Source organism: Scomber japonicus, chromosome 19, assembly GCF_027409825.1.
Source record: "Scomber japonicus isolate fScoJap1 chromosome 19, fScoJap1.pri, whole genome shotgun sequence".
Classification (NCBI taxonomy): Eukaryota; Metazoa; Chordata; class Actinopteri; order Scombriformes; family Scombridae; genus Scomber; species Scomber japonicus.
This window is the reverse complement of record NC_070596.1, coordinates 11354391-11375751: the sequence shown is the minus strand read 5'-3', so window position 1 is coordinate 11375751 and position 21361 is coordinate 11354391. Positions and strand designations below refer to the sequence as shown.

General features: G+C 39.8%; 1 protein-coding gene across 1 annotated transcript in view; it reads left to right on the top strand.

Annotated features, from left to right (window-relative positions):
- The first annotated feature begins 277 nt into the window (after positions 1-277).
- Positions 278-21361, top strand: part of plppr1 (phospholipid phosphatase related 1) — a 58742-nt gene continuing 37658 nt past the window's right edge. Inside the window, exon 1 of the mRNA XM_053340182.1 lies at positions 278-341. Coding sequence (XP_053196157.1) covers positions 282-341 — 60 coding nt within the window. The 5' untranslated portion in view covers positions 278-281. The remainder of the gene's footprint in view (positions 342-21361) is intronic.

The following is a 21361-nucleotide window of genomic DNA, read 5'->3' as shown; positions in this document are numbered from 1 at the left end:
GATAGATGGACAGAGGTTTAGAAAGTGCAATTAAAGTATTTGAAATGTAATAATCTGCAATAAAGACACACTCCCCAGCTGTAGGTCATTATCGAGCGGTTCTCATCAATACTACATTTCAGCGAGTACTCCTAATAACAAAGATCTACTGTCTGGGTTAGAAATAGCATTGGTGGGTTTCTGTCATAATCAGGTAATCAGCACTGACACTTCATGTTCCCGTCTTTGCAGAGTGAGCTGCTGTGAATCCTGAGAGGAGAAGTCTCCCGACAGGAGACAAGATGGCGTCCAACAACACCCTGCGCAGCTACTCCATCATCCCATGTTTCATCTTTGTAGAGGTGAGAGGCTGTGTGTGTGTGTGTGTGTGTGTATGCTAATATGCACTTATGTATAAAGTATAAAAAATCATGCATATATGTCTGATTTTGAATCCTGGTTTGGGAAATGTACACAAGCTGCATTTGAGTGACAGTTTAATGTTATACACAGTTAACCAGAGCGTGAAGTGTTTGAATGAGTGGAGAGCTGTGTGTGTGTGTGTGTGTGTGTGTGTGTGTGTGTGTGTGTGTGTGTGTGTATAAGGGTTGTGCTTCTCCTCCATATTTAATTACCATGTCAGCTGAAAGTCCTTAATCAGAGAGATGTCTCAGGACGCCTTGCATTGCTTCTTGCTTTCTCTCTCTCTTTCTTCCTCTCTCTGTCGCACACACACACACACACACACACACACACACACACACACACACACACACACACACACACACACACACACACACACACACACACACACACTAGGGTTGCACAATATATCACTTCACCATCAGCATCGCGATGTATGCATGCGCAGCAGTCACATTGCAGGATGCTTGATGTCATATAAAGCAAATTAACTCAAATATGTCGTTGCTACAACTTTTGATGTGCTCCGGTGAAGGGGTTCATTTCATCACTTTATCAAAGAACTAAAGCAGGTCCCAGTAGCCGCCCCCACCACAACTTGAAAATGAACGCACCGGAGAAATGATGGCTGTGCGTACTGTATGTATCACCTGCCAGTAAACACGCACACAACGACGCTGCTGTCACAGATAATATTACCTGGATGCTAGAGGCAGGCGTTCAGTTCTGCGAGGTGGCTTCTCAGTGTGTGTATTCCTGTTATCAGCTGCATTTTGTCTCATTGCCGATTAAAAGTTAAACCGTTACTGTCACAGGGTCGGTCTGTGCCTTAATGTATAGCTGTGAACATGACAGTGCAATGTAGGCTAACATTAAACGGCGGTGAATATGCTAAATCCTCAAGACCTATAAGCTAAGTTCCTGTGTCTTGGTGCCACCTGCTGATTAAAGTGAAGGAGGTTAGCCCCGAGGTTAGCCCTGAAGTTAGCGAGCGAAGTCGACCTCTTGGGATGGAGTATAAATCAGCAACATCTGGTGCTAATTGGAACCAGACCAGGCTGACTTAAGAGCTGACCTTTAAGATGGACCCATGATTCTTATTTTAGTGACAATCTCAGCCATTCTCCTCTATATTAAATCATTATCACACACATACAAAAAGATATGGGAATGTCAGTTTTTTCCAATGTCATGCAGCCCTAGCACACACACACACACACACACACACACACACACACACACACACACAGAAAAGCTTCTCTGAGGAAATATCCTGCCTAACAGTCTCAGATGAGTGCACTGTCATGGCCTCTTTCTTGCTTTTGTCTCACGTCTTCTTTTAGACTGACCTTTGTGTCTCACTCATATTTTCTGACAACCTTCCATCATGACACTGTCACACTGCTACACTGCTGCGATGTCCTCAGAGACGACTGAATAAGTAAATAAGATAAGCGGATATCAGACTATATGATTCAGGATGGTTGCACCTTGCTGCTTGTGGAGCAGCCTCATGGATTGATTGCCTATTTTTTGCCTTTGTGCTTCTTATGTAAGAATCAGATTACTGTTCTGCACTTCTTTTCACACCTGAGATGGTTACCAAAGACACCCTCAGTTATTGATTAGTCAGGAATCAATTATTTAAATAGAGCTTTGTGTTGTTGAACAAGTAGAGGTGGCACATAAGGTATCAGCTAAATTCAGTAGGTACTTAGGCCCTCCTATACCAACTTGACTTAAGGACAGATAACTATCAGGTATAAAATCAGAGCAGAAAGATCAGACATACATGCTATGATTGCACAGTGTTGCTACATTACTAATCTAATGTCACTCCTACACAGCCAGATTTGAAGTTAGCTCATATGAGAATCCCCCTGTATAGCTAGCATTAACATACAAAGTGGATGTTATTTTGATTTGTGACACATGACTAATCATCACAGAGTCCTCCAGCCTCTGTAGAAAGTCCTTCTGTTGGACTTCCTGTCATCATTGTGCAGCGATTTACCCATGTATGGCTTTCAAGTGTCTTGGCTGGAATTCAGCATGAAATGCTCAGTTGGACATTGCTAATCATGGTTGTGCAGTTAGTTTAATTAGAATGTTTAACTATAGAGGGGGATTAATAGGTAATTGTTAATTACGTTGGCGACAACAGCCGCTGATCAGCATCTAGGTCAGGGCTGTCAAACTCAATGAGTGTAGGGGCCATCTTAAAGACATTGCAGGCTAGATAAGCAGGGCTGTATTACCACAATGCCATTTTAATATAAGCACATGTTTAGTTTGATTAAAATATCATTGTAAGCACTTACTATAACAACAAAATATCAATAATCAATGTGAAGTTATGCTTGTAATATTCAAAATATAAAACATAAATAGGCCTACTGATAAATATATCTCATGAACTCCAACAAAATATAGACCAGCTCTATATCAAACAATATTGAGAGCATTGCATTCAACAGTACAAACATCAAATGACAATAATAAATCAACAATACAAATTCATATTTCTTTAAATTCTTACCTCAGGGGCTTTGTATTATTTCCACTGGGTCTTCCTATTTGCTTTAGCGAGATAGCATTTGAGGTCAAACTCTGAGCTGTTGAAACTGTCAGGATAGAGTGAAGGTGTCTGTCAGTGAAACATGTACTGTGACATGTTTTGTTGTTCTTCCTGATATAGAACATTTGCTCACACAGGCCCCTGTTACCAGACATGCAGAGCATCCGGGTGGATGGTGGAGGTAGAGTTTAAGCATAGTGTCTGGGTTATAATGGGAGAAGGGGTCAGCCTTGACAGAATCATACTCAGGCTTTGTTAAAATCGGTTTTATCCCTCTGTTCCTGTGGAAAGCCGCTTCAGCTTATTCCCACCAGTTGGAAGCGTCACTGTTACCATAGATACATTTGTGCCTTCAAGGTTGCTTAAACCAGAATGAAGCAAATCAGCAAGCTCTTATTGGTGATTGGTGAAGCTCTGCTAGGGCTTGGTGATTTTATTCATGTCCCTGTAATGGCTGTTATATTTCTTCATTACATCAATTATTATCACATTATTTTAATTTATTTTTGGTTTATAAAATGTTACAAAATGGTAAAAAATGTTGATCACTGATTCCTGAAGCCCAAAAGGCAACCTAAAATTTTTTGTACCTGATCAACAGTCCACAACCCAAAGATATTCAGTTTAGTGTCATAGACCAGAAAACGTCGCAGCTCCACATTAGACACAACTTTTAAATTTGAAGCACAAACCCTTCAGTTGCTCATTTTGTTAGTTAAAACAATCACATTTAGCTTGGAATCATTCATGTGTAGGTGTAGTACTTATGTGGTTGTGAATTATAACACATGGTAATACTTTATTTATGTCATACCAATGAAAGTTTATACATTTAGATATTGAATTGTCACCTATACCCATGGTGTAACTTGGTTTTGAATAAACAAAACAAAACTGTGAAATTGAATGCTTAGTAGTTTACCTCACACAATGTTAGCATCTAATAAACACTTTCATACCGTACACGTCTCCTCCATACTGCAGCAGCAGACTCCTGAGAGACTGTAATGGCGTGTTGAGCAACCTTTTTTTTAATTTTCATTCCTCTATTATCAGTTACCCTTCCTTTACTTCACAGTTCTCATAGGCATCCTATCGGTCTCCCTGTCTCACTCTGCCCATCCCTGTTTTCTCTTCCTCTCCTCTCCTTCTTTGATGTCTCTGTCACATCCTCACAGCCTCATTTCTCTCCCACCCCTCCTCTTTCCACTGAACCTGCTTTCTCCCTCAATCTCTTCCCTCATCTCTTCCTATTTCTCATGGTGTCACAGGAGATCTTCCTCCCCTCCTCCTCCTCCTCCATCCTCCTCTGTATCGTTCCATCTCAGTGCCCCTCACTCACTCTTCCCCTGCTTCTTTGTCCCCACCCCCCCCAACCCCTCTTTTTTTCCCTCTTTTCTCTTACTCACCCCGCCTGTCACAAACAGAGCAAGGCAGAGGGACAGTGTTGTCACATGACTGAGACAAAGCGCCCCGATTGGAGCAGCGGGGCCGTGTAGTTAAGTGCCTTAGGCAGTGTGACAGGGAGGATGTTTATTTTTGGTGATTTGTTTATTTAGTCATGTAACTTGTTGCTTTTCTTTCATCTGTTACTTAACCTCAAGAGCATCATTTGTTGTTGCCATTCGCCGTTAGTGTGGGAGCGAAAAGTAAAGACGACTGTGAGATGAAAGGGGGATAAAAATAAGAATAGAATGAGAGTGCAACAGAAGGAAGGGGCACAAGGGAGGAGAAAGAAAGATGAGATGAAGAGGATGAGGAAAGTACAATGAAGTGAGGGGTGTGGGTGATGTTGCAGACATTATGAGAAATTAATTAAAGGAAGAGCTATATAAAATGAGCACTGTAGAATAGGAGGCGGATATACCCTACACCTCCCTCTGGATGAGATTATGTAATACACAGCACCCCAGGCTTTCATTAACCTAACTAAGACCACCTAGACTGTTCAGGTTTTGTGCAGAAAAACCTGGTTGTGCTCACTGTTTGCATAAATAAAGCTTCTCAAAACAGCATCAGCAGCCTGGAAGGAAAAGAACCAATCCTCCTGACTATCACTCTGTAAGATTCGCACAGTCAGCCTCGGAGATCATTTTTTTCTTCTTTTTTATAGTGTCAGGCTCCATATCCTCCACTGCTATGGAGACACCATGATGTTAAGCCTTAGTAATAATGTGCTGGGCTGTCATTATTTCAAAAACAAAGGCATAAAAAAAGAATCTCCACAGGGATTCTTTTTGATGTCGCTCTGTCTCCCTCTCTCTGGGCTGCACTGACGCAATGTGATTTTTACTTGGGGGATTCTAAAAGGGGGCTTTTATCTGGGGAATCACGATTAAGTCTAGCTTTGGAACAGCACACAGCCTAATTAAACCTGTTAGTTTTGTTTAGACAGTTTAGACAGGAAATAAGCCAGCAGTACATGATGCTTGAGGTTAGAGATTTTGACTTAAAGCTGAACAGATGGCAGGTAATGTAGATAGTCATTTATGAATGGTGAGGTGGTTATTGTGTACTATCTTACCCCTTTTCCACCGAGCTGGAGCCAGTGCTGGTTCGGAGCTAGTGCTAGAGCCAGTACTCAGTTGGTGCTAATCCAAGCACCTCTTATGAACCTGTTGTTTTTCCACCGGCAAGGAGCCACGCGATTACGTCACTGTATAACGTAGCCAGCGCGTGCTTTGAAGTACTTCCATGATTCACCAGTGAGAGGCAGCAACATGGCGCAAGGCATCTAGCCTGCCGTAAACGAAGAAGAAGAAGAAAACGAAGAAGAAGAAGAAGACAGCTCTGGCAAAAAAAGATAAAAATAGTACTTTTAATCAACAAATCTTTAACCCTCTGTAAATGCCACGCTAGAACGTTAACCCCGCTAGTTTGCTAATAAACGTTAGCCCCGCTAGCCGGCTAATAAACATTAGCCCCACTAGCCGGCTAATAAACGTCAACCCCGCTAGCCAGCTAATAAATGTTAGCCCCGCCCCCAGTCCGCTGACGTAATCGGTTCTTGCTTTAGACCAGCAAAGAGTTGGTGCTTGCTCTGGCTCCCGTTCTGAGGCTCTGGGCTGGAGCTTTGGCGTTGGAAAAGCAAAGAACCGGTGCTTAGTCAGGCTCTGGCTCCGAACCAGCACCAGCTCCAGCTCGGTGAAAAAGGGGTATCTGTGACCCACACTCATTAAAATGCACTTGTTTTGTTGTCATATTGGGATCCACAATATGTCATTTTAAATTACCTGTGGCCTGAATCTGAGTTTCATGGGAAAAATATCCAACTGTTATGAATATATGAATGGCCCTACATCCCATGACGGACAAAGAGTATTACATGACTAATACATTTGTGAGATTTGAAAATACCATTTTAACCACTTTGGAACAACATAAGTAGATGTATAGATTTATTTAGAAAATGGTGCAGCATAAACACGTGCTGCAGTTATCATTGAATTCTCAGCCACAACCTGTGAACACGTAGCTCCTGATTTGTTTAAAGCTGCAGCTCATTTAGCAGTCAGCACCTGAGCTGCACCTGGGACTGACCTCCATATTCTTTCTGTGAATGAAGGAGAGCTTATACTGTTGGCTCAGTTAAGCAGTGGGATTTCTATAAGGTCGCCAGGTTTAGAAAAATAGGTTTTTAGCTTGACAATCTTGACTTCACAATAGCTACATCAACCACTGTTACATTATTTACATATTACATATTACAATCTGCAGGAATAGTTTTATTATTGATTCAATAGGGGATAGGTGATCTTTATGAGAAATGAAAAAGTGATACAATAGGATGAATAAAACACACAAACCACTGCAGGAGGTAAAGAGTCAATGCATGAAATAAAAGACAGAACAGTGCAGTTGCAGTCCGTAGTGAATGAAATCAACACAAGTTCAAATTCAAGTTAAGATTGATCTCTGGATGTTTTTGTGTTGCAAATCAATATCTGATGACAATGAGATTTCTCAAGGGTTAAGGGAATGTCCTATTTTTGCCACCACAACTTTCTTAGGGGCTCTGTTACATTTTCATTTGTGCTATGTTTTCACCCTCTTTTCAGAAGTGGACTGTCTGTCATAGCTTGCGACTAAAATAGACTCCAGTCTGGTGCACCTGCTTGAATGCACTGCATGTGTTTGGAGCAGAATGCCTTAGGCCTTCAATCCACAAGAGATGCAGCAATTAAATATCTTTTGTTAAAGCTGGATTTTTTTACATTTTGAAGTCATTTAACAGTGTTTTGTAATTTGTTTTCAGTGAAAATTGTAAAAGAAGCATGTTGCTTTGGGGCTCAAATTTACCAGCTGATTATTCATCATTATGTCACAGCTTTTTGGAATAAATGTTAGGAGAAAAAAAACAGAAAAGAGAAACCAGACAAAGTAGATGTCTTCTCCATCACATGTCTAATTAAGTTTGACAACAGAAGTGTAATATCATGCTCTAAAGCCAGGCAAGCCAGCTGAACATGCCCATTTCTGTCAGTCTTTCTTTTCCAGTCTACTAACACAACATGACAGCGAAACGAACATTTAAGACTTGGTGTTGGATTTATATAACGTTTTCCTGGTTGTTTTCATGCTGTGAGGGAGGAGATGGGCGGTAGGACTGACAGTAAAGGATTCTGGAGTGGAGGAGAGGAAGAGGAGAGACCTGGAGTGTTGGAGAAGAGGGAGTGATGGGTAAAGATTTCATTAGGCTGCCTTTGATTTTCTTATTATGATTGAATTGGCTGTGTTGAATTACAAGTTTACAGCCTAACAAAATCATATTTCATGACATTAACATAATGGTTCCCCAATGCACCTCATACATTTTCATTTAAATTGAGAATGCCACTTTTGCTGAACAGCAGCCACATATTACATATTACCTACACATTTTATATGTAAAAAAATTATTTCTGCTCACAATTAGCTTATTAAGTGTCTGCTTGGTTTTGAAAATCTAGGAAAGGTGGTGAGATATTTTTCTTACATCAGCTGTCTCACCAAGTATAAATATCAGAGCAACTGGTAGCGTTAGCAAGTCTGACAAGATGCAGAGAAATGAGAAGGATGATGTTATACATGAACAGGAGATTTACTCCTTTTTGTGGCAGTAAACACAACACGTGGACTCGCTGATAAATGTGCTATATTCTGAGTTTAATAAGATATTCAAGGCTAACAACTGTAACATTAGCCATGATAAATAGCAGTGCTACGGCTATGTACTGACATTCTCTTACCAGAGAGCCTCTCGTAGCAGAGCCTCTAGCCCAGCTACAACACAGCCCACCAAACATTGGACGTCCTATGGACGTGCAGATCATGTCTATATTGCGTCGGTCGGTCCATGACCAATTCTGGACGCCTAAACGACGTCCAAACTAGGTCCACTTTTTGGACGTCTAATCATGACCCCACTTAGACGTCAATATGCAGTTGAACATTTGAACGTCGGGCTAGGTCACTTATTTCGACGTCTAAGGCAGGTGCAGATAATTGACATGATGTAATTTTATTTATTTACATTATTATTATCATTATAATTACCATAGGCTATAGTAGTATGGACATGATGACATATTTTGTGATTAAACATTATTTTTCAATAAAAGTAATGTTTTTGTTTGTTAACAGTATTTGTTTTTCTCAATGTTTCAATGCAGTTTGAAGCCCGATTCATGCGTTCCGCAAATTGATACCGTGTCACGCATAATCAATGCTTGCTCAAAAAAAAGTTGGTCGCTCTATATCCTGGAGGAGCCCCAGGCAGCCAAACGAACATCACTTGACAGTTCAGATTAGCCTAACCAATGACGACGCCTAGTGATGGTTACCATGGTGAGGGGGACGCCAGTTGAAGCCGTAACCTCAGCCAATCAGTGGCCTCTACCTAGCGTGTGGACCTATGATGTGGCCCACAGACTCTGTCGTCACTAGCAAATGATCCAATGAAATGATTGACGTTTGTTCTGCCTGGGTCAGGTCAGTTAGACGGATTTTAAACTGCCTCTTTTGGTGGACACAGATTCCCGGGACCAACAACGACACGCAGTGGCCGGTAGGTAATACTGTTTTCTAATCTATAAATATTTTATTTTATCATTATTTTAATAGTAATTTAACTGAATTTATTATAGTGTATTAAATACTTTTTTTGTTGTCTAGAAAACATGCGTTGTGCGAGATATAACTGTCATTTTGATGTGGTGATGAGGTAGTTATTATATTTATTACAGCTGGATATTTCCTTTTATTTTACTAACTATTGTCCTCTTTTATCATTTTCCCACATTAATAAAAATATAGAACATAATATGTTCTTTCGTAGTAGGCTAATTAGGTATAATTATAATAATGTGGTAATGTAATGAATAAAAAGAGTTAGTCGCTACAACGGCAACAACGGTAGCGCATCTGTGCAATAATGGATTTTTTAAATTTCTATTATTCCTACATTTAATTTTCATTTGGAAAATATAACTGCTACATTACTTGATATTTAATAGGGTGATATTTATCCTTGTTAAGTATTTATCTCACATTTATCCCGCTGTCAGATAATCCTGCTTGAAGTAGGCGATTTTACTCACTGTCGATTTTATTTCTATCTTCGACATTTGCCAACATAACCACATGAAAGTGTCCTTGATACCTCAACAAACGTTATGATAATTGGCTTTAATTATTTCACTTTTGATTATGAGAAATCTGTTATAAGGAGGGCCGGGGCAGTTTTGGAGGATGGGAGAAGTGGCTAGATTGGCCTAACCAATGACGCCTAGTAACGATTACCATGGTGAGGACGCCAGTTGAACCTCAGCCAATCAGTGGCCTCTACCTAGCGTGTGGACCTATGATGTGGCCCACAGACTCTGTCGTCACTAGCAAATGATCCAATGAAATGATTGACGTTTGTTCTGCCTGGGTCAGGTCAGCTAGACGGATTTTAAACCGCCTCTTTTGGTGGACACAGATTCCCGGGACCAACAACGACACGCAGTGGCCGGTAGGTAATACTGTTTTCTAATCTATAAATATTTTATTTTATCATTATTTTAATAGTAATTTAACTGAATTTATTATAGTGTATTAAATACTTTTTTTGTTGTCTAGAAAACATGCGTTGTGCGAGATATAACTGTCATTTTGATGTGGTGATGAGGTAGTTATTATATTTATTACAGCTGGATATTTCCTTTTATTTTACTAACTATTGTCCTCTTTTATCATTTTCCCACATTAATAAAAATATAGAACATAATATGTTCTTTCGTAGTAGGCTAATTAGGTATAATTATAATAATGTGGTAATGTAATGAATAAAAAGAGTTAGTCGCTACAACGGCAACAACGGTAGCGCATCTGTGCAATAATGGATTTTTTAAATTTCTATTATTCCTACATTTAATTTTCATTTGGAAAATATAACTGCTACATTACTTGATATTTAATAGGGTGATATTTATCCTTGTTAAGTATTTATCTCACATTTATCCCGCTGTCAGATAATCCTGCTTGAAGTAGGCGATTTTACTCACTGTCGATTTTATTTCTATCTTCGACATTTGCCAACATAACCACATGAAAGTGTCCTTGATACCTCAACAAACGTTATGATAATTGGCTTTAATTATTTCACTTTTGATTATGAGAAATCTGTTATAAGGAGGGCCGGGGCAGTTTTGGAGGATGGGAGAAGTGGCTAGATTGGCCTAACCAATGACGCCTAGTAACGATTACCATGGTGAGGACGCCAGTTGAACCTCAGCCAATCAGTGGCCTCTACCTAGCGTGTGGACCTATGATGTGGCCCACAGACTCTGTCGTCACTAGCAAATGATCCAATGAAATGATTGACGTTTGTTCTGCCTGGGTCAGGTCAGCTAGACGGATTTTAAACCGCCTCTTTTGGTGGACACAGATTCCCGGGACCAACAACGACACGCAGTGGCCGGTAGGTAATACTGTTTTCTAATCTATAAATATTTTATTTTATCATTATTTTAATAGTAATTTAACTGAATTTATTATAGTGTATTAAATACTTTTTTTGTTGTCTAGAAAACATGCGTTGTGCGAGATATAACTGTCATTTTGATGTGGTGATGAGGTAGTTATTATATTTATTACAGCTGGATATTTCCTTTTATTTTACTAACTATTGTCCTCTTTTATCATTTTCCCACATTAATAAAAATATAGAACATAATATGTTCTTTCGTAGTAGGCTAATTAGGTATAATTATAATAATGTGGTAATGTAATGAATAAAAAGAGTTAGTCGCTACAACGGCAACAACGGTAGCGCATCTGTGCAATAATGGATTTTTTAAATTTCTATTATTCCTACATTTAATTTTCATTTGGAAAATATAACTGCTACATTACTTGATATTTAATAGGGTGATATTTATCCTTGTTAAGTATTTATCTCACATTTATCCCGCTGTCAGATAATCCTGCTTGAAGTAGGCGATTTTACTCACTGTCGATTTTATTTCTATCTTCGACATTTGCCAACATAACCACATGAAAGTGTCCTTGATACCTCAACAAACGTTATGATAATTGGCTTTAATTATTTCACTTTTGATTATGAGAAATCTGTTATAAGGAGGGCCGGGGCAGTTTTGGAGGATGGGAGAAGTGGCTAGATTGGCCTAACCAATGACGCCTAGTAACGATTACCATGGTGAGGACGCCAGTTGAACCTCAGCCAATCAGTGGCCTCTACCTAGCGTGTGGACCTATGATGTGGCCCACAGACTCTGTCGTCACTAGCAAATGATCCAATGAAATGATTGACGTTTGTTCTGCCTGGGTCAGGTCAGCTAGACGGATTTTAAACCGCCTCTTTTGGTGGACACAGATTCCCGGGACCAACAACGACACGCAGTGGCCGGTAGGTAATACTGTTTTCTAATCTATAAATATTTTATTTTATCATTATTTTAATAGTAATTTAACTGAATTTATTATAGTGTATTAAATACTTTTTTTGTTGTCTAGAAAACATGCGTTGTGCGAGATATAACTGTCATTTTGATGTGGTGATGAGGTAGTTATTATATTTATTACAGCTGGATATTTCCTTTTATTTTACTAACTATTGTCCTCTTTTATCATTTTCCCACATTAATAAAAATATAGAACATAATATGTTCTTTCGTAGTAGGCTAATTAGGTATAATTATAATAATGTGGTAATGTAATGAATAAAAAGAGTTAGTCGCTACAACGGCAACAACGGTAGCGCATCTGTGCAATAATGGATTTTTTAAATTTCTATTATTCCTACATTTAATTTTCATTTGGAAAATATAACTGCTACATTACTTGATATTTAATAGGGTGATATTTATCCTTGTTAAGTATTTATCTCACATTTATCCCGCTGTCAGATAATCCTGCTTGAAGTAGGCGATTTTACTCACTGTCGATTTTATTTCTATCTTCGACATTTGCCAACATAACCACATGAAAGTGTCCTTGATACCTCAACAAACGTTATGATAATTGGCTTTAATTATTTCACTTTTGATTATGAGAAATCTGTTATAAGGAGGGCCGGGGCAGTTTTGGAGGATGGGAGAAGTGGCTAGATTGGCCTAACCAATGACGCCTAGTAACGATTACCATGGTGAGGACGCCAGTTGAACCTCAGCCAATCAGTGGCCTCTACCTAGCGTGTGGACCTATGATGTGGCCCACAGACTCTGTCGTCACTAGCAAATGATCCAATGAAATGATTGACGTTTGTTCTGCCTGGGTCAGGTCAGCTAGACGGATTTGGGTTCCCGCGGGGTCTTAAAAAGTCTTAAAAGCATTGAATTTATGAATTTGGAAATAATACCTTAAAAATACTGAAGCTTATTGCATTCATTCAATAAAAAAAAATACAGATCCTGTATTTCTGAGTAATTTTTTTCTGTTTTTCTGAGTAATTTTTTTTTGGATCAGTTTTTCTGAGTAATTTTTTTTGGATCAGTTTTTCTGAGTAATTTTTTCTGTTTTTCTGAGTAATTTTTTTGGATCAGTTTTTTTGAGTAATTTTTTTCCTGTTTTTCTGAGTAATTTTTTTTTTTGGATCAGTTTTTCTGAGTAATTTTTTCCTGTTTTTCTGAGTAATTTTTTCCCCTTGTTTTTCTGAGTAATTTCCCCCCCCCCCCTGTTTTTCTGAGTAATTCCCCCCCCCCCCCTGTTTTTCTTGGCAGCAGACATGACCTGCTTGTTTACTTTAATCAAGTTCTACTTTGATCTGGGTTTAAGACACTGGGAGATTGTCCTGTCGCTAAGTCATATAGATGGTATTATATGGAGTTAGATTTGTTTCATAATGTTGTGTGTGTGCAGATCGACAATCTGTGTGTAAATGTGTAATCTGTAAATATAAACACCTTCCACAAATACAAAAAAAAGATTTGTATACTCACAAAAATATTTTGCAAATATAAAACGGATCTGCAAATACACAAACAAATTCCACAAATATAAAAAATGCATTAAATTAATTTTGTGAACTCAGTTTTTATTTGTGAATCGAAAAAACATTTGTGGATCTCAGTTCTACGCTTGTGGATTTGCTTTTTACACACACGGAGTTTTGAAACAAACTTTCCGCCGGTCCGAACGAAAATCCACTCGTATCACTCGGCCATTTTCGGATAGCAAGATTGTCGATCTGCACACACACAACATTATGAAACAAATCTAACTCCATAATAATGTGTTAATGAATGAGAAATAGAGTCAGTGTTACCACACCGGGAGCACAGCTGTGCAATAAGCCGTAGGCTATAGATTTTTTTTATTACATAGCCTATAATTTTCACTTGGAAACAATAACTGCTACATTAGTCAATATTTAACAGGGATATATTTCTCCTTGTCGAGTATTCATCTCACATTTATAACGTTCTCAGACCGGATAACCCGCTGCTTAAAGTAGACTAATTTCCTCACTGTCCGTACAGCTGTGCTCCCGGTGTGGTAACACTGACTCTATTTCTCATTCATTAACACATTATCAATGTCAGGCTATTTTAATTATTATTAACCTGCTATGAAAGAAAATACCTTTTGAGAAAAATAAATATCAGCCTTGCAGCGATGTACAGGCAAGCTACCGCTAGAAAATATGATGTTGACACTCTAGTAGTATGACGCGATTTCATAACAGCCTATGAAACTACTGATTTTATTATTATTCACGAGGAATTCCGTGGTTGTTTCCGTGATGGGGACACGTAATGTGTTAAATTTTCGTGTCCCAATCACGGAAACAATACCAGTGTAAAGTCAATGGGAATCCTCTTTCGTGGTGGACACACGGATTCCCCGGTTCAACTACGTCACATAGTGGGCGGGGGATAATATTTCTAATCTATAAATCTTTTATTTTCTAGCGGTTTTTATTTTTTATTTAAATTTTTTTCAAAGGTATTTCCTTTCATAGTAGGCAAATTATATTAATAATAAGCTACTGAATGATTGATTTTTCACACCTCTGTTTGGCTTGTTGTCTGTGGTCTGTGTCTGTGCTGTGGTGTTGTAGCGTTTAATACCACTATGCTGCAATGTTTCATCAATGCTTTACACAGTCCACACTTTCATTTGTTTGAGAAATAAATGAAAAAATTTATATAAAAAAAAAAAAAGTTTTTCTTTGCCGGTAGGTCTGTGAAATAGGTATTAATTTTTTTTATAAATGGTCTTAAAAAGACTTAAATTTGACTTGAAGAAACATGTAGGAACCCTACCTCTGCCCGTGTGTTTAGCTGTGTGTGCGAGGAGGAGAGAAAGACAGAGCAGCCGCCAGAGACTCGTTAATTAATGCAAAACGCAGGTGAAGTGAATAATGTTAAATTGTTCACAATAACATTGATGCAATGGATTCCTGATAAGTTATCATGTAGTTATTTGCTCATTTTTTACACAGGTACTTTTACTCAAGTAAAGAATCTGGGTACTTTTGCCATCTATTTGGAGTGTGAAGTACTGAATTGTACAGTTTTAGTAAGGGGTTTCTAAATCCTTTTTTCTTATCCCTTTGTCAGGTGGTGTTTGGTCTTTTTAAAGTGAGTGTGTCCAGCCAGTGTGTCCAGCCACCCAAACAAGGTACAGATTGTGACCTCATGCTCCTTTGCACACACATAGTCAAAGGAATTGTAAAACTAAACTGTACTGCATCTGTGTCTACAGATGGCTATGAAAATGAGACAATGGCGGAAACGCCAAAGAGACATGGATGAACTTCTTCGTTATGACAGCGAAGATGAACAAGGGAGCAGTGACATTAATAGTGATGTTGTGACTGGGAGTCAGAGTAGTAGTGTACCTAGGACCCCACGCAGTTCAACAAGTGACAGTGTTCCTAGTTTTGATTTTGACACTGATGTGGACTACTTGTCTACCGAGTCAGAATATGAACCAGATAATGATGAAGCTGAAGTGATCAGCAGCCTTGAAGATGACCTCAGGCAGTGGGCTACAGAGCACAAAGTGACACACAGAGCACTCAACGGGTTATTGTCCACATTAAGAAAGCAAGGGCACGTATTGCCTGTGGATTGCCGGACACTCCTTGCTACACCACAACAAAACACAACAGAGCCTAAATGTGGGGGGAACTACAAGTATTACGGCTTAGAAAAAGGAATCTGTAGTTTCCTAAGTTTGATGGACAATAATGATGTGCACCTCACTGTAAACATTGACGGCATCCCACTTTTCAAAAGTAGTGGACTCCAGTTCTGGCCAATACTGGTGAAATGTGGCCATTTTGATCCCTCTATTGCAGCAATGTTTTGTGGAAAAAGTAAGCCAAGTCCACTTGAGGACTATCTGAAAGACTTTTTGACAGAGTACAAACATCTCAAAGACAATGGGATAGTTTATAAAGGCCAAACCTACACTGTCAACATTGATGCTCTCATCTGTGATGCGCCAGCACGGGCATATCTCAAATGTATTAAGGGTCATACTTCGTACGAGAGTTGTGAGAGATGTATAATCAGAGGTACTCGTGTGGAGGGAAGAATGGTGTTCAGTGAACAGCAATGCACTTCTCGAACAGACGACTGTTTCTCCAGAGTGGAGTACAAGAACCATCAAACTGATGTCAGCCCCTTCATTGCTGCAGGAATTCCTTGTATCAGTTCATTTGTGTTGGATTACATGCATATGGTCTGCTTGGGAGTAGTCAGACGCCTCTTAATTTACTTGACTCGTGGCCCAAAAATCTGTCGTTTATCTGTGAGGCAAAAGGATGCAATTTCTCAAAAACTAATTGCACTGAGAGGGAGGATGCCTAGTGAATTTGCTCGGCAGCCACGTAGTCTACATGAAATAGATAGGTGGAAAGCCACTGAACTTCGACAGTTTCTGCTATACACAGGGCCTGTGGTATTAAAAACTGTTGTGTCCCCTGAAAGGTACAAGCATTTCTTGTCCTTAACAGTAGCCATGTCGATACTGCTAGAGTCAGATGACAGGATTCGAAATGCCTATCTCCAATATGCTAATGAACTCATCAAACACTTTGTCACCAGCTGTACTGCCCTGTATGGTAAGACCTTTCCTGTGTACAACGTACATGGACTAAATCATCTCCATGAAGATGCCAGCCGCTTCAACTGCTCCTTAAATGACATTTCCTGTTTTCCATTTGAAAACTACCTACAACAAATCAAAAAACATGTGAGGAGTGGGAGAAATCCTCTAGAACAAGTCACCAGGCGTTTGTCAGAAATCCAACATTCAGAAGTAAAGAAGAGAGAAATGCATCCTAAAGTGTTTGTTTCTGTTAAAGAAAGGGACAGTTGTTTTCTCTTGGAAGATGAAAGATTTGCTTTTGTTCGACAAAAAAATGCAGATGGTACCTTGGCTTGTCAAATCCTGCGCCAGCGTCACACCTCACCATTGTTTCACCAACCATGTAGCTCTGGACTTTTAAATATAGTCTGCATAGGAAACGGTCAAGTCAGGATGAAAGATGGGCTGCTGCGTGAAAAGGATCTGTTCCGCAAGGTGGCCTACCTCCCACAAGAATCTGGTGGTGCCGTGCTCATACCACTTCGCCATGGTCGGGAACACATATATTAAAGGTTCATTTTTTTTTTTTTAAAGCTATATCCCATCTGTCTGTTGATTTTATCCTGCAACTTTCTTTGGCCTCTTGTAAAAACATCCTTTTCCTTCCTTTTAACCCTCATCCACACATCCAAACCCTCTCAAACTCAACTCTCTTGCTTCATCCACTAACATAACTGGGTGCCATTTACTTATTGGTAATCTTTTCTTTACAATGAGCTTTTGGAATATATATGCATTTTAATTTCTGCCACCTCTAGTTCTGTGTTGTCTCTTCTAACATGACACTTGGTGATTTGCGGAATATGGTTCATGTCATTTTATATCCTCTTTCATCTGTTCTTCAGTTCATATAAACGTCTGCAGTGGTTCTTAAAATGGCTTCTAGAGCCCCTATGTTTGAAATTTAGGAAATGCAGGTCTGTGACTGTTTCTTCAAATATTAAAAATGTCTAAAGTTGAGAACCACTGGTCTAATAGATGGTTAGGCAAAATAAAAATGTATAAATTAAATTAACATGCATATGCTGTCCTTTACAGGTCATGTATGCAAGGGCAGTTTGGAAGGAGCGTGAAATTGAGGAGGAGGGTGTGGTTCCTGAGAACTGGATTGATGAGACACAAAATATTGTAAGATGGCCACGAATGAGCACCACCAAAACGGAGAAGGCTATAAAGGAGAAACAGAACCCCCAGGATGACTGGATGACATTCCCATTAATAAAGATAAAAATGAAATCAGGCAAGTATTGGTACTGTTTTAATGAAAATAAAATTACTTGTATGTCCAAGTCAAAATATACTTTTGAATGTTTTCAAATGTTTAATTGTCTCACTTCTAGCTGTCCGTAGAGAATGCGAAAACTATAACTTGACCAGTCAGGCAGAGCAGGACGACGACGATGAAGAGGTGGTGATGAGGTCGAGGAACCGCACCAAAAAAAAAATTCCTGAGGGTTTTCTAAGTAATGGTATGTTTTCACATTCTCAAGTAATTGAGACATTACTAGGGGTGTCATGATGCTCCAAATCTATTTGATTTTTGATTTAAGGGTCACAATTCGATTCTCGATTATTTTTTCATTTTTCTTACAGCACTGAGACCTATACCATTTTCAGACTAGTCTAGTCTACAATCATTGGCTTTGTTCATCAAATTTTGTACAGTAAATCTTATTTCAAAAGATGGGTTACATATAAGTTATGCAATTTCCATAATGTATCAATGTCACTGAACAATTGGAGCCTTTCGGCATCGAAATTTGTGTTTTGAAACAAATATATTTATATCTGTACATTATCTTATTTTTATTTTAATCATTTTACCGTTGCGTCTCATTCTCCTGATGTCGGCTTACTGTAATGTAAACGAGTCCGCGCTGATATGCGACAGTAACGTGACAGTCATGTCATCGCAGTCTGATCAGAGAATCACTCCCTGATCCTCCCCTCATCTGATCCCCGAAAAACCCCGGCAATCAACTGATGCCGCTGGTAAAATTAAGAAGTGAGAATGAGTGTTGTCTCAAAGGAAAAAGTAAAGGAGTGGACGAGTGACTGAAAAGACACGTGGGGCAGAGGAGGGGGTGATCGTTGATCCTCTCTTTGACTTCGATGCTCGAGACCATGACGTAGTTTGGATCGATTTTGATTAAAAAAAATCAAATCATGACACTCGCATGACATACAGAAATTTGGCCTCTAATTTCACAAATCAATTTTTCTAACACCTTTTTTCTTCAGTATTAACAGATTCAGACGAGGAAGAGCAGAGTGTCGGAGGTAATATTTTTCTACAATGAATTTGAAATTCCAGTTTGAAAACTCTTAAATTTGATAAATGTTGAAGATTCGCATGCTTATGTTTTTGTTCTAACCTCTAGATGCCAAGCTGCCAAACTACCCTGCTCCACCGAAAAAGCTGCAGCCCATTCAGGGAACAGCTAATATAGACAATCTTTGTGAGTACTGATGACAGCTTATGAAGGATGTTAATGTGTTGTATTGACAAGTTGATGGGTAAAGACTGGTTTGGATGTGTTTCAGCCTCTGAGGATGAAGACATTTCCATACAAGCGGAGCGTGCGGAAAGCTCACATGACAGGGAAATGTCCACTCCTCGTGAGTATTCTCCCTTTGACTACTGTAAAACTTCAAATAATCCTATAAAGAGTCCTATTTGCCACCACTCCTAATTTTCAAACATTGTTTTTCTGGTTTCCAAAAATGAAGAGGGCCGAGGTCCAACAAGATACTGTTCTCATGACTTTCCTATTTTATCAGGCCTTGTGAAACTTAAGGACATTCTTTGTGTTTTTCAGGATCTCGACATGCAGCCACAAGTGGTGGTGTTGGCCATCGCTCCAGGTAAAGTTATAAAACTGCACAGTGATTAAAATTTGAATGGAACTACATCCAGTGATGGATCCAGCAACCAACGCAACAGAACAATGTGTCCCAATACAGGTCCAGTTCCAGACATCGCCACAGGTCCGGTAGCAGCAGAAAGGCCTCCAAGCGGCGCCACAGGTCCGGCAGCGAGAGAGAGGCCTCCAAGCGGCGCCACAGGTCCGGCAGCGAGAGAGAGGCCTCCAAGCGGCGCCACAGGTCCGGCAGCGAGAGAGAGGCCTCCAAGCGGCGCCACAGGTTCGGCAGCGGCAGAGAGGCCTCTCAGTCGCGCCACAGGTCCGGCAGCGGCAGAGAGGCCTCTAAGCGGCGCCACAGGTCCGGCAGCGGCAGAGAGGCCTCTAAGCGGCGCCACAGGTTCGGCAGCGGCAGAGAGGCCTCTAAGCGGCGTTACAGGTCCGGCAGCGAGAGAGAGGCCTCTCAGCGGCGTTACAGGTCCGGCAGCGAGAGAGAGGCCTCTCAGCGGCGCCACAGGCCCGACAGGGACAGACACGCCCCCCATCAGACACCAAGGCCAGGTGAGTTGCCTTAAGACCACTATTTTCATCAAAACAGTTGAGTCAGTAGCATGTACTCTAAAACTACTAATGTGGCACAAATCTGTCGAGAGTTCTGTCATTTGGTAATTTCTAAAACATACTCTCTGTGGTGCAGATGCAGGGCGTGGAAAGTGGACATTCCCGTTGCCATTGGATGGTAAGTGTGTAGTCTAATGCAGTGTGCAATTTGTGGGGGGGGGGTCCCTCCCTATTCAGATTCAGAAAACCTTTATTGTCCCTGCACATAGCAGTGGAAATTTTTCTTAAACGTGCGCTTAAAGGAAACATTAAATAAACACCAAATAGATATAGATTGACACAAGCAAGATACAGAATTCCATTTCATTCCACTTTTCAATTATGAGTCACTTCTAGGGTCAGGGAAAAAAAACAATTCATGTATGTGTTTCAATTCATTAACTTCAGAAAGATCTCTTTTACATCTCTGTCTCACAGTCTTCCATACACAGCGTTGTAACAAGCTGTGGTGTTGCTAGTTAAGTTGCAAACAACTCTTAATTGATAGGACCAAAATGCTCTATTGATGTCTGTGACTGGGCTTGTGCAGATCAGCGACCACATTTTCTTCTTTACCCTTATAAAATACACACTGCTGTGCAGCTGATTGGGACTCAGACGGAGGTTACATCTTTAGATTTTGGACTTTTTATAAAAAATGCAAACCTAAAGAAAGAGCCAGAGAGGAACAGTGGTGCTCCGCTGACAGCTCATCTGTGCAGGTGCAAGTGAACCAGCTGGAGAGCATAGTGCTGTTGTAATGCACATCAATCGAGAATCGCTTTTGAATTTGATCGAACAATGAGACACCCAAAGATTTATATGCCTAGTGTCTTCATTTTCTATCATCAACATCTACAATCAATTATGGAGTGGTTTCTTCCCATCACGTCAGATAACATTTTAACTAAAAAAAAAAAAAACCCACTTGTATTAATGACAAACACTGAGGCTCATTACAAAAGCAATTGTGAACCAGCTAGCTAGCCTAGAAATTCATATTGGAGGTAACTATTGTAATCAACAAATGTGCTAATTTTTATTTCAGTGTACCAGAAGAAGGTCTTGGGGTTGTTGGTTGAGATCCGAAATGTACTGAAGGATGCACAGCTTGCATCTCCAGCTACACACATCGAAAGGATGGCCACAGTCGATGACTTTGATAAAGAGGAGCAATGCCTGCTAACTGACAAAGCAGCCTTTGACACTTTGGTAGGTTTTACAAGTGTTGAATACAGAACCAGTGCACTCACACACTGTTGGGTTCCTCTGGGGACTTTCATGTACTTGTTATGTACTTATTTCAACAGGTGAAGCAAATAGCAAAAATTGGTGGCAA